Raw genomic sequence first — 13,365 nt, forward strand, 5'->3', positions numbered from 1 at the left:
GTCAGCAGAGGACTTGCCTAAGATACATGAATCCCTAGGGCCAATCCCAGCACTGCACAGACCAGGCATGGTGGGGCACATCAGCAATGCCAGCACTCACCTGGCAGTGGCGGCACACGCCTTTAATCCCAGAACTTGGGAGTGAGTTCAATGCCAACCTGGTCTACAAAGTTAGTCCCAGGACAGTCCAGGACTATTACACAGAGAAACCCTGTCTCGAAAAAAAATAGTTTTGGGGGTTGGACAGATGGCTCAGAGGTTAAAAGCACTGGCTGCTCTTCCAGAGGTCCTCAGTTCAATTCCCAGCAACCACATGGTGACTCACAGCCATGTGTAATTAGAGCTGGTGCCCTCTTCTGGCCTGCAAGTGTACATGCAGGCAGAACACTGTATGCATAATACATCTTTAAAAAGGTGGTGGTGGGGGGTATGCTACAATGCCAGCACTCAGAAGGTGGAGGCAGGAGGATCAGAGTCCCAAGGTCATCAAAGCTAGCCTGAGCTACAGTCTCAATGGAGATAAATGAATAAACAAATGAATCAGCACAAGAGAGTTTATGACTGCTTCAGTAACAAATTTTTGGCCTGACTAACTCGGCAGCTGATGTTACCCAGCTCAACCTTGATTTCTTTAATCCAAATGGAGATTGACAGGAATGAAGTCACACATTGGTTTATACTGGAGAAAAGGGTAGAGGATGTGTATCAAGGCAAGTGACTGGTCTGATTCTCCCAGGGAGAGAAGAGGAACGCTTGCTTACCAGATCTGGTCACTCCACACAGGTGGGATATGCTGGAAAGCCCCTCACAAGCTTTGAACAGTAGGTGTTATGACTAGGAAAGATCAGTCTGTGACTGGAAGACAGAAACCAAGGTTGGGAAGTCTGGCCCCTCATATTCTGTCTCAGTCCAAACCTGAAAACAAAGAAAATGGCTATCAAGAGAGGAAAGAATGAACAAATGGCAATCATGTGTATTTCGTGCAATGTGATATTATACAGGCAAGAAACAGCTACATCCACGGAATAGCTACATAATAAGAATCTTACAGACAGTGTTCAGCCACCTATGTCAGACCCACACTCTCTGCTACAGGCTGTTTAAGACCAAGTAACTTATGCTTAGAGAAGAAACAGGGATTGTCTCTAGCAAGGCATGGGGTACTCTGACTGGGAGGGGTCTGAGGAAGTCTTGAGGTGGGTGTGAGCCTTGGTATTGTTCTGGACTTGATCCTTAGAGGTGACTTGTTTACTTGTGAAAAAAATCAATGAGGTGTAAACTTCAAATGACCCTGTTTTATGTCCGTTAAACACACAAAATCTAGAGCTAAGATGAAAGGCAAGAGCCCAGGAAGGGAGAGGTGACATGGCCAGGTGCTCCCACCATGGTGGGCAGAGCAGGAGGATGAGAAGATGTTTCTGTGAGGTGGGCCTGAGCTGTAGAAGGGCCTCGGGGATAACATATGTGGAATCCAAGGCCACAGAGAGTCTGGGTACACTGGCTTTCATTTTTTTGCTCCCCAAACCCGAATCACCCTCTCAGGTGTCTCCCTCCTACAATCTGTGTTTAAGTGATTTCCTGGCTCAATGCTACAGAGTAGGATGGCTGTTCTCTCCCATCTTTTCCTATCTCTTTTTCTCCTACAATTAATGAGTTACCAATTTTGTAATGCGGGAAGGCAGCAAGAGTTGTTAATTAAAGGGAGAAACGTATGGGTGCAGATTCTATCATGCGCTTTACAGGCAGAAAACAGCTTTGGTAGCAAAGTCTAACTCCAAGAGCATTAAGGGTATTTGAGCTGGGGTAAAGGATGGGATTTGTAAGGGGCCAACGCCATCTGTGACTGCCTGGCCTGTCTAGGAGGCAGCTGGCTTTTTAGTAACACAAAGGCAAAAGCCTGGCAGAGCATCTTGAATCATCGCATGGGGGTGGTACTTAATTTCTCATCTAGCTAAGTGCTTCACAGACCCTGCCTCCTACAGCTTTCTGCTCAGTTAGAAAGCAAGCAGGAGTTCTCACGGGTTCCACTTAGAGAGCCTGGGGGTGGGGGTGCCTCAGGCCATGTGGCTAGGGTGTAGTTCAGTGGCTTTGGTGACAGTAACTTCAGTGGCCACAGGCAGGAGTCAGGAGCTCTGCTTTCCAGCCTATGACTTCTCTAGTCTAGATGATGTTCAGCTGTGGCCCTGTCCCTTGCCTGACCCATTCTTCTTCATCAGGCCAGCAGTGGGTAAATCTATCCTTCTCACAGGTTTGTAGTGAAAGGCATATGTAGAAGAGCACTGAAATAATTAGCCCCAATCACTTGATGTGATGATGCAAGCCCGATAACCCAGCATTTAGGAGGCAGAGACATAAATGCTGCCCAGAGTTCCAGGCCAGCCTGGCTTACATAAGGAGACCCTGGATAGATAGATAGATAGATAGATAGATAGATAGATAGATAGATAGATAGATAGATACATACATACATACATACATACATACATACATACATACTTACGAGGGGGAGGAGGAAAGAAAGGGAGGGAGGAAGGAAGGAAAAGAAAGAAGGAGAAGGGATGTGGCTCAGCTGGTAGAGTGCTTGTTTAGCTTGCATGAACCCCTAGATTTCATCCTCAGTACCATATAAACCAAGCTTAATGGCTCACACCTATAATTAATTCCAGCTCTAGGGAGATGGAGACAGGAGGATCAAAAGTTCAAGCTTATCCTCAGCTACATGGTGAGTTGGAAGCCAATCTTCAGGAGACCCTGTCTTGAAAGAAAGAAAAAAGGAAGAAAGTGTGATAACTGTTCTTGGTTGCCAACTTGACTGCATACACTTCTAAGCCAGATCTTTGAGATGGGAAAACACATCTTTAATCCAGATCTTTTGGGGTGGGAAGACCCACCTCTAAAATGGGCCACACCTTCTGCTGGAAGCCTATGTAAAGACATGGGAGAAGGAAGCATTTGCTCTTTGACTGCTTGTTCTAGCCTTGCTAGTAAGTCCATTCCTTCACTGTCATTAGAGCCTACTTCGGGATTCCATCCTCTACTGAAGACCAGCTGAGACATCCAGCCTCATGGGCTGAACAACTACTGGATTCTTGGAACTTTGGTCCATAGGCAGCCATTATTGGATTATGTAGGCCACAGCGTGCAAGTCATGAATGAATTGCCCAAGACCAACCTACTCACAAGTGAAGTTAAAGAAGGCCAGAGTGCCCTAGTTTAGAGAGACCCCTTACTCCACCCATGCCCACTTCCTTCTGACACTACTTGTGTTAGACCTTGAGAACCAACGTTTGCCTCCCTAAAATGTGTCTCCAAGTTTGTTACAATAAGAAGCAAAGGGGAGCTATAACTATCTCAAAGGCTTCTTCTGGGTGAAGATAGAAAGGTTGCAGCAAAAGTAGTAATGAGTGATCTGTTTAAATCTACATCTGCTTTTCGCCACTGAGAAAGAAAGGGGGCTGGAGGAACAGCTCAGGATTAAAAGCACCAGCTGCTTTTCAGAGGACCCAGGTTCTGTTCCCAGCACCCACAGGGTGGCTCACACCATCTGTCACTCCAGTTACAGGTTATATAACACCCTCTTCTGGCCTACACGGGCACTGCATGCACATAATACGCAGACATTCATGCAAGCACAACACCCACATATTATACATAGGAAGGATTCACGGAGGAAGGGACAGACAGACATGCCAAGGGCTATGCTGATGAATTTGCTTTTTAGTTAAGTAAATAAGCCATTTTCCTTGTCTACAATACCTAGTTTGTAAATGATATAAAAGTCGCCTTAGATTCTTATTGGCTCCACTTCCCTATATTGAACCCAAGGCAGAGCTGTCTGTCCTAGCCTGGACAAAATGGCAACATTCAACTTGTACCCCCCCCCCCAGAGTTTTACTGCCTGTGATCTCAACAAGGGAGGCAAAAGCAAGAGTTAAAGCCCCAGATTGGGAGTATCTAAGCCAAACACTGGCTCAAAAACAAAGACAGGAAAAGAGACAAAGATGCAGATGTTAGTAACAGTAGCTGCTCCCCAGGAGTGTGAGATTTACTTTCTATGGTCTTTGGTGATTTTGTTCCCAGGGTTTTTAGACAGGGTATCACTATGTAAACCATGATAGCATACAACTCATGGTGCTCCAGCCCCAGTAGCCACGTTCCAGGGTCACTGGCATTAAAAGACATTTTATTTTAAGGTATTGTAGATTCACGAGTAGCTGTAAAAAGTATAATAATGGAGAGAGATCCCTAATGTCAATGGTGACAGCTGTGTAGAACCAGTATGTAGCTCATGTTTCTTCAAATTTTTATGCAGACCCTGGGGATGCCTTGGGCAAGCTCTGAAAACTAGTTGCTACTGAGTTTCACTGCAACCCAAACTGCATCTCTCAGCCAGGATGGTCACAGATAAGATGTAGAACATTCCATCCAACTGCACTTCCTGTTTCCTTTTTATTGTCCTGCCCACTCCCACCTCCCACCCTGTCTTTAACTGCTGGCCATGGATTTTTTTTAATATTTAAAAATTCTTATTTTTAACTTTATGATTGTTTTGCCTGAATGTGTGTATTATACCATGTGTGTGCTTACACCTGTATGTATACCTGTTGAAGTCAGATGAAAGCATCAGGTGTGTTGGAACTAGAATTTTAGATGATTGGGAGCCACTGTGTGGGTGCTAGACACAAACCTGAGTCCTCTGTAAGACCAACAGGTATTCTTAACTGCCAAACACTTAAAATTTTTTAAAAGTTAATATATTTATGGGGGGGTATTTGTACATTAGTGTAGGTGTTTTCAGAGGCCACATTGGATCCACAGGAACTAGGGACACAGGCAAGTGCTTTTACACTGACCCATCTCTCCATCTAGTCTCTCTTTTCTTTCTTGCTTTTCTTCCCCCCCTCCCCGGGAGTGTTTTTGTTTTTTCATTCTTTGTTTGTTTGTTTGTTTTTACAGATAGGGTTTCTCTGTGTAGCCCTAGCTGTCCTAGAATTTAATGTTTTATACACCATGTTAGCTTCAAACTCAGAGATCCACCTGCCTCTGCCTCCAGAGTGCTGGGATTAAAGGCATGTGCCACCACCGCCCAGCTTGTTTTCTATTTCTATAATCTTATCCTACTTCCCTTCTTCTCTACCTCCCCCTCTCTTCCTTCCTTCCTTCCTTTCTTTTTCTTTCTTTCTTTTATGGTTTTTCAATACAAGGTATCTCTCGGTATCCCTGACTGTCCTGAAACTCTGTAGCTGCATATATATGAGCATGAAAGATGTCCCATAGATATATTTAGTGAAAAGTATGGGCTGAGACTGCATTGGGCAGAATGCACCTGCTGGCTCACAGGCCTGTGTTGGGCAGACCTTTGGGAGGGGCTGTGTTCTGGTCCAGGCAGTCACTCAGGATGCCAGTCTCCTTCTCCCTGCATCAAATCATAGAAGGAGAAAGAAAAGAGAAGTAGATTAGGCAACGAGTCAGGCAAGGAAGGGGCACTCATAATCTTATCCACATTCTGTTGTTATCCAGAATTTGAACACTTGGCTACACCCAAGCACCAGGAGAATCAAAAAGTGCAGTCAACCCACGAGATGGATTTGATGAGCATTTAATGGATGAAAAGCTAGTAGGGACCACTGTCACAATCCATATAAAATGACAGAAGTGTGTGCTTGGATTTTTAATAGGGAAAAATCTGGAAGGATGTTCAAATGGGAGTTTTACCTGTATGATGTTATGTCTTGATGAATGATGACCACATATTTTCTATGAGATTTAGCAACTTATAGATCTTAGCCCAAACGAGGCACTAGTAGTACATGCCATTAAACCCAGCACTCAGGAGACAGAGGCAGGAAGATCTCTGTGAGTTTGAGGCCAACCTGGTCTACAGAATAAGATTGAGGACAGCCAGGGCTACACAGAGAAACGCTGTCTCAAAAACAAACAAAAGATCTGTAGTCCCAATGAATGAGGCAGGAGGATTGCTTAATTTGAAGGATTAGAGGCCAGCATAGGCAATGGGCAACATTCTAGGTGGAGAGAGGGAGAGGGAGTAAGAAGGAAAAGGAAACGGGGGGGGGGGGGGGGGGGGGGGAGCCTTTACTTGTAAATGTTAGCTTAGAATTCTAGCTTCTCCTCGCTAGGGGGCAGAAGAGACAAGTTCTCAGTGTGACTTGTGATCACAGAGTTTGTTAACTGCTTGCACAGTTCCCTGTGCTCCTCAGGTCACCAGCAACTATATTGGCTCATTTGAGGAAGTCACAGCCCCCAGGCCTGTCACACTGGCAAGCTTCAGCTTAAAAAGGACCATTATAAACGGGGCAATTCATCAGTACTTTCTACACTTTGCTGTACAAAGGTCGCTCCATCTCCCGAGTTCTGACCCTGTGAAAGGATCCTCCCTCCTTCATCCTCAGCCTTCACACCTGCACCCTTGGCATCGACTGTTTCAGACTCTCATTCCAAGTCCTCCAAGTAACCCACAGGATCCTCCCACGATGTAAGTTTGTGACCAGCATTTCTGTTGTATGACATCCTCTAGGTTTGTTCACAACACAATTTGTCATAGTTTCCTGGGGCTGGCAAGTTTATTGTATACATGTGTTTTACTGACCACTCATCTGCCCTGCAGTGCTGGCCAGCTTTGACCTCTTAGCTACTGTGACCAGTTCTGCTCTAAACACTTCTGCAAGATTCTGCTTTCCGTGTTTTGAAGCAAATATCCAGAAGGGGGCTGCTGGATCATTTAGTAGTTCTGTTTTACTCATTTATACTTAATTTAAATTGTATTTATTATTCTTCCTATGTGTATATAAAGATCATAGGACAACTTCCAAAAGCCTGCCTTACCTTCATGGGCCCGGAGCATCAGATTTGTTAAGTTTGATTGGCAAGTGTCTTTTCCTGTAGTCAGCTCAGTCCTGTTTACTGTTTTGTTTGAGATAAGTCTTGCCCGGCCTGAAATTCACTGTGTAGACTGAGCTCATATTGAACTTACTGCAATTCCTCTTCCTCTATTCCTGAGTGTTGGGATTATAGGAATGCGACATCACAGCTGGCTACTTTTAAGTTTTTGGGGGACTTTTCCTACTGTTGCCCATAGCAACTGGGTACTAGGCTTCTGTTTATACCCCATTCTTGATAATACTCGTTATTTTCTGGGAAATTTGCTAACAGCCACATCCTAATGAAGATGAAGTAGAATCTGCCTGTGCCTTAATTCATTGTCCCCTTTTGATTCATGATGTTGTCCAACTTCCTGTATACCATTTTGGCCATTTGCAGACCTTTTCTCGGAGATGTTTATCTAAATCCTTTCCCATTAAAGCTATTCACTTATTGATATAATTTATTTAATTTACTTTTTGGTGGGTTGAACAGATCTTTACCTAAGTGTATAGTTTACCACTCCAGGCCCCTTTGTCCATGTTTTTTTGGGGGGGATTATTTGTTCTTCTGATGTTGTGGTGGTGGTAGAGTATCAGAACTATGTGTTCAAGAAAATTCTTTGGCATATAAAACATTTGACATCTCTCTCCTACTCTGTTTAGTGTTTATTCTGCTGATCTCTGTGTGTGATGTGATATGTGTGTGTGCATGTACATGTAATATGGGCACATTTGAGGAGGCAAAAGGCTGTTGAAAGCTATCTTCCTCAATTGGCTTCCACCTATTTTAAATGTTTGTGTTATTTTACATGGATTTGTGTGCCAGAGTATACATATGTTTACTGTGTGCACACAGGAGCCTTGGAGGTCAGAAGACTGTGTTGGATTCCCTGGAACAGGAGTAACAAACAGTTGTGAGCCATGATGTGGATGCTGGGGACCAAACTATAGCAAGAGAAGGAAGTACTCTTAAACACTCCAGTGCCAGCCACCTTCATTTTTGAGACAGGCTCTCTAACTGAACCTGAAGTTCATGGATTCAGCTAGTCTGGCAGCAGCCAGCTCTAGGGATCCTCCTGTCTCCGTTTCCCCAGTGTGGAGTTACAGACACACATTGCTATGCCCAGCATTTTATGTAGTTACCAGAGATTCAGATACAGGCTCCTATACTTGCTCATATGCCTGTGTGGGGGTGTCAGGTCCTCTGGAACTGGAGTTACAGACAGTTGTGAGCCATCATGTGGTTACTGAGAATTGATCCTGGGTCCTCTGGAAGAGCATCAAGTGCCCTTAATGGCAGAACCATCTCTCCAATCCTGTATTTTTATATTTAACTCTTCCTTCAGAAGCATTATGTAGTGATACTTTGATTTCTTCTTTTGCTTTTCATTTTGATCAGGGTCCTGAGTCTCCCATAGTCTAGGATGACCTTGAACTCAGTTTGTAGTTGAGATTGGTTTTAAACTTCTGAACCTCTTGTTTCCTATTCCCAAGTGCTGAGACCACCAATCTGGCTCAACTTTTTATGGTTTTTAGTGGGTGAGTCTCTTGTCTCTTTGGTTAACTTAATTCTTAAGTATTTACTTATTCATTTGTTTATTTGTACGTTGTTTTGAAATGGAGTCTTGCTCTATAACCCAGGCTGGCCTTGTACTTGTGATCCTCTTGTGTCAGCCCCACTAATACTTAAATTACAAGTATGCTCTAACACATCTCTCTGTGAGTGCATGTTATGAATTGTGTGCATGTGTCTGCCCATTTGGGTACAGGTGCACATGTCATTGTGCATGTGTGGATGCAAGAGGTCCATGTGTTGTGTTCCCCTATCTTCCTCCTTCTGATACAGGGTCTCTCACTGAAACTGGATCTCACTGATTGCCTAGACTGGTTGGCCTATGAACCCCAGGATCCTCTTCTCCACCTCTCCAGAGCTAGGATTACTGGCTTGCACCACTGTGCTCATCTTTTGTGTGGGTTCTGAGCTCGGGTCCTCATGCTTGCAAGACAAGCACTTTACCAACTGAGCCATCTTCCCCTGCCCCTCACATGTAAATTTTTTTTTTTAATTTACAACAATGACTTTAAAAAATAGCATTTATTTATTGAGTGCACACATTTGTGTGCACATTAGAGAGTGCTGGCTGGATGCTCTGGAGCTGGTGTTATGGACAGTTGTGAGCCCAGACATAAGTACTGGGAACTGATAGCAAGAACCTCCGTAGGCCTGATTTGGGAATTATGGGATTGTCAAGAGGATAAATAACAGGTCTGGGGACAGTTAGTGTTCAACTTTGCCTTTGTCAGTGTGTAGAGTGGTGGCCCAAGCCGAGAGCACATAGCCGCTGTTCATATATTGGCTATCTGCATTTTGTTCTGACTGGATCCTGAGTTCCTTTCTTCTTTCCTTCCTTTCTCTTTTTCTTTCCTCCTTCCTTCCTTCTTTCCTTCCTTTTTCCCCCCTTTTTAAGACAGGCTTTTGCTGTGTAGCCCTGGCTAACCTGGAACTCACCATGTAGCCATACTAGCTAGCCCCCAACTCATAGAGATCCACCTTCCTCTGTCCACTGAGTCCTGGGATTAAAGGTGTGCACCAACACACCAGCTCTTGTTTGCATTTCTGACAGCTAAAGCCAACTTCTGGGTAATAACAAAAAGGGAGCTGGCGCTGGGGGGGCCTCAGGAGAGGAGTCTGAGAACAACTAATAATGAAACTGAGACTCAAAAGATGATTGACAGCCACTGGAAATGAGGGGCAAGAACCTTCTAGGCAGTACAAGTAGCACATGAGAACAAGCTAAGGCAAGGAAGATCGAGGCTTCAGCAATCGATTATTTTGTCTTAACGTGTGTGTTCTACTATGGCTATGAATACCTTGGACCCTTAGGAAGCAAGTTCTGTGAGTCTGACTGGCATCAATATGTTACTCTTTGCAAATTCCTTGCCATCTGATCAGCAGCAATTTATCACATGGATTTGAGTTTGTTCTTGGGAACCTTAAATTTGACTGTGCCTATATTCATTCAGTTTGATTTTCTACTTTGCTTCAGAATTTGGGCCTTGAAATATTGACCTTCTGAGCTCAGAAGCCTAAAAGACAAAGCACTTAGGGAGGGCTGGGGAGATGGGCCCTGAACTATGTACCAGTTTTGCCTGCTGATGCAGCTTCCACCCGAGCTGAGCACAGACATTCTGGCCCTAAGCAGTCATTTGTCAACTTGAAAAGGAAAATGAATTTGTCAATCTTTGGCTTTGCCTTTGACCCCTAGAGAGCTCTGGAAATTTGTTTGCCAACTGTGGGGGAACTCTGAGCCACAGAGTTAGTGACCTATTAGAATATGGGGAGTTGGAAATAGAAATCTTTGGTGGTATCAGTTATCTTCTCTGTCTCCCTTCACACCCCTCAAATTTTATCGCTACCATTTGCTGGCATATCTAGAGGGAAAGATGGTCTAGTTACCTTTTAATGCTTTAAAATTACTAGTGTGAGCTGGGCTTTGGTGGCACACGCCTTTAATCCCAGCACTCAGGAGGCAGAGGCAGGCAGATGTCTGTGAGTTCGAGGCTAGCCTGGTCTACAGAGTGAGTTCCAGGATAAGCTCCAAAACAATACAGAGGAACCCTGTCTCAAAAACAAAAACAAAAACAAAACAAAACAAAAAAAAAAAAACAAAATTACTAGTGTGTTTGTGTGTGTGAAAGTCAGAGAAAAATCTGCAGAAACTGATTCTCTTTCCACCATGTGGGTCTGACTGGACTCAGGTGGCTAGGCTTGGCAGCAGGTGCTTTTACCTAAGCTATCTCAGATGGTCCCTAGCTCTCTCTGTCTCTCTGAGATGCTGATGTAAATCCCATCTTAGCTAAAAACACAGCAAGTTTCCCTGAATCTGAATATACTCTTGAGTTGCTAATATGTATTGGTCACTAATACTTAATGATATGATTAGACTCTCCAGCGCAGCTGTGGGCTCATTTGGAGGGAAGAATCCATTGTGTTTGTCTTGTAGGATATGACAGTGTGTAGCTCTAGAAGGTTCTTAGACTCCCCAAAGAAGAACTGTAAATGAACTCATTAGCATACTAGAAAAGACTGCTCTCTCATATATTCCCATGGGAGGGTTGCTTGAGCAAAGCAAATCAGGCTTGTTGTGTTCCTCCAAGTTTGGGCCTAGCCTTGGCTTAGAGGATCAGGGCCCACACCTGGCCAAAAGGTTCTGCCTTTCAGTGATCTCTGAGTCTCAGTGTTTGTGTGTATTTGTGTGTGTCAAGCCTTGGATTGAACTATTCATGAATGGAGGCCTTGGATCGAGGATATGGGTTGAAGGGGAGAGGGGTGGCAGAGGGAGATGTCATTCCCTGGAGGAGTCTGGTCAGGTGGGAGGGCCTTTGGGGTCACTCCCAGGTCTTGATGTGCAGGCTTCTTGCATCTTCATGAGGGAGCTGTTGAGTTTAGGTTAAGGTCAATCCCAGGTATCTGCAGAGGATGCTAAACTTGGGTGATAGACCTGGGGACTTGAGATGGATAAGTCTGGGTTGACAGAGGGATCTGCATCTTTGAAGAGGGCGCATGCGGGAATCCTGAGTTGGGGGTGTCAATCATAGGCTGTTCCCTCTCTGTGAGAAGAGGGATGGGGGTCTGTGTTTGTGGCAGGGAGGTGTTGGGGGCGGGGGGGGGAACAGGGACGGAGCACGGGGAGGGGGGGGGGGAAGGAAGCGGCGGCTACGACCGACTCCAGGCCGGCAGGGGGCCCTGCGTCTCTCGCCAGGCTTAGAAGGCTCGGCTCCGGGTCAGCAGGGGGCGCTATGGCGCGGGCGGCGCGGCGGGCTTCCGGCAGGTGGCGCCGTGGCCGCGGGGCCCAGGCCGGCGGGCGGGCGGCGGCGCGGCGCTGCGGCCGGCGGCTCGCGGCCCCGGAGCAGCGGCTGCGCGGGAGGTGGAGCGGCGGAGCGGCAGGCCCTGTGCGGGCTGAAGCGCGGTCGGCGAGCGCACGGGCCGCGGCCGCGCGGAGCCCGCCATGCCGGCGCGAGTGTGAGGCGCGGCGAGCAGCGGCCCAGGAGAGCGGCGGGCGCGCCGGCCTGTTGCCCCTGAGCGGCCCGACCGGGGCCGGATGAGCAGCGGCCTCGGCCTCCGGCGCAGCCCGGAAATGTCCGGCAAGATTGAGAAAGCAGGTGAGGCAGACGGGCGGGCGGGCGGCGCGCCTCCTGGCCTCGTGTGCTGGACCCTTGGCCCGGGCCCCAGCCTGGCAGTGACGCCGCCAGAGCCATCTTTGAACGGGGCCTGTCCGGCGTCCCCGGCGCCCGCGATGCTAGTGGGATCCTAGGGGGGCAGCTGAAAGGCCCCATAGCCTTGTTCTCTGGAACCTCCCACAATAGCTGGATCCCTGGACCCAGAGGAGGCCCAGCCCCGATCACATGTAGAAGGGCAAGCACGCTCCAGAGGTGATCGGCAGCCCAGTTATAAAATGTGTCACTCCTAATGAGCCTCGAGTTTAACCACAAGTGTCCACTTCGATAGCTTCAAAGGAAAGCAGGCTGGGGTGTGTTGGAGTGATGTTCCAGGGCGCAGCCAAATTGTCCTCTGGTGTTTTGCCTTGCTCTACAAGCAGAGCAGTGGGGAGCTACTAGGGTTGCGGGAGAAGGTGGGTGCGATCTTGATGCAAACCTCATCTCTTTGTGTGTTCCTGGAAATCTTGGGGAGTCGCCTCCTGATTTCCCCGGCTTGCATATTCTTAAGGGAGTTAGACACTCCCAAGAGTCAATTACTGTTGTGCACATGGGGCCCAGAGCTTAATTAGCCGTCAAGCAGGGACTCCTTATAGGGGAGGGCGGATTCTTGGCTGCTAGGTGAGGTAGGCAGTGGTCCACGGCCCTTGTTGGGGGTTGTCACAGTGGGGATACCCAGTTAGCCTGGAAACTCCATGAAGAAGGCTGATGTACGTGTAAGAAGCTGAAGGTGTTAGGCAGCACTGATTTTTGGAAGTTGCCATTTCACAGGTGGACTTGGGGATAGTTGGCTGGGTTGCATATTAGCAATGGATCAGCCAGCAATGAATCTAACTTTTGCAGCCTTGGGTTTACGAATAAGAAGAACGTTTTGATACTCTTTATTAAACCTCTGCTGCTTGTCTTCATTCAGTGTTTGTTCCCTTGGTTGTGCTGTTTATTTAAAAACAAAACAAAACTTGAAGATTGCCTTTGAGAATGTGGTCTCTGTTTTGAGGATTCAGAGAGGCACGCTGAATTTTTGTAGCCCACCCAGAAAGGGCCAGTAGGCTGGGTGTTGACACCTGCCCCTTGACTAGAAATGGGACTGTCCTCATGACTGGACTGTTTGTTTTCAGGTGGTGTTTCTGGGGTGTTTCTCCTTGTCCTCTAGCCCTAGGGCTTTCTCTAGTGACTATGAGTCGCTTTCCTGCATACGTGCTGCTCCGGAAATATCTCTGGTTTATCTGTGCAGCATTGCTTAGGAGCTCCTTATAGTGTCTCATCC

The 13,365-nt window shown here is 46.6% G+C and overlaps 1 protein-coding gene across 6 annotated transcripts in view; it reads left to right on the forward strand.

Moving 5' to 3' along the window:
- The first annotated feature begins 11,740 nt into the window (after positions 1–11,740).
- Positions 11,741–13,365, forward strand: part of Rapgef1 (Rap guanine nucleotide exchange factor 1) — a 116,396-nt gene continuing 114,771 nt past the window's right edge. For 4 of the 6 annotated variants that reach the window (XM_051185018.1, XM_051185020.1, XM_051185022.1 and 1 more), the window contains exon 1: positions 11,741–12,044. In XM_051185018.1, the coding sequence (XP_051040975.1) occupies positions 11,984–12,044 (61 nt within the window). In that variant the 5' untranslated portion in view covers positions 11,741–11,983. The remainder of the gene's footprint in view (positions 12,045–13,365) is intronic. The other 2 variants (XM_051185024.1, XM_051185029.1) reach the window with 2 other exon arrangements.

Source organism: Phodopus roborovskii, unplaced genomic scaffold (assembly GCF_943737965.1).
Source record: "Phodopus roborovskii unplaced genomic scaffold, PHOROB, whole genome shotgun sequence".
Classification (NCBI taxonomy): Eukaryota; Metazoa; Chordata; class Mammalia; order Rodentia; family Cricetidae; genus Phodopus; species Phodopus roborovskii.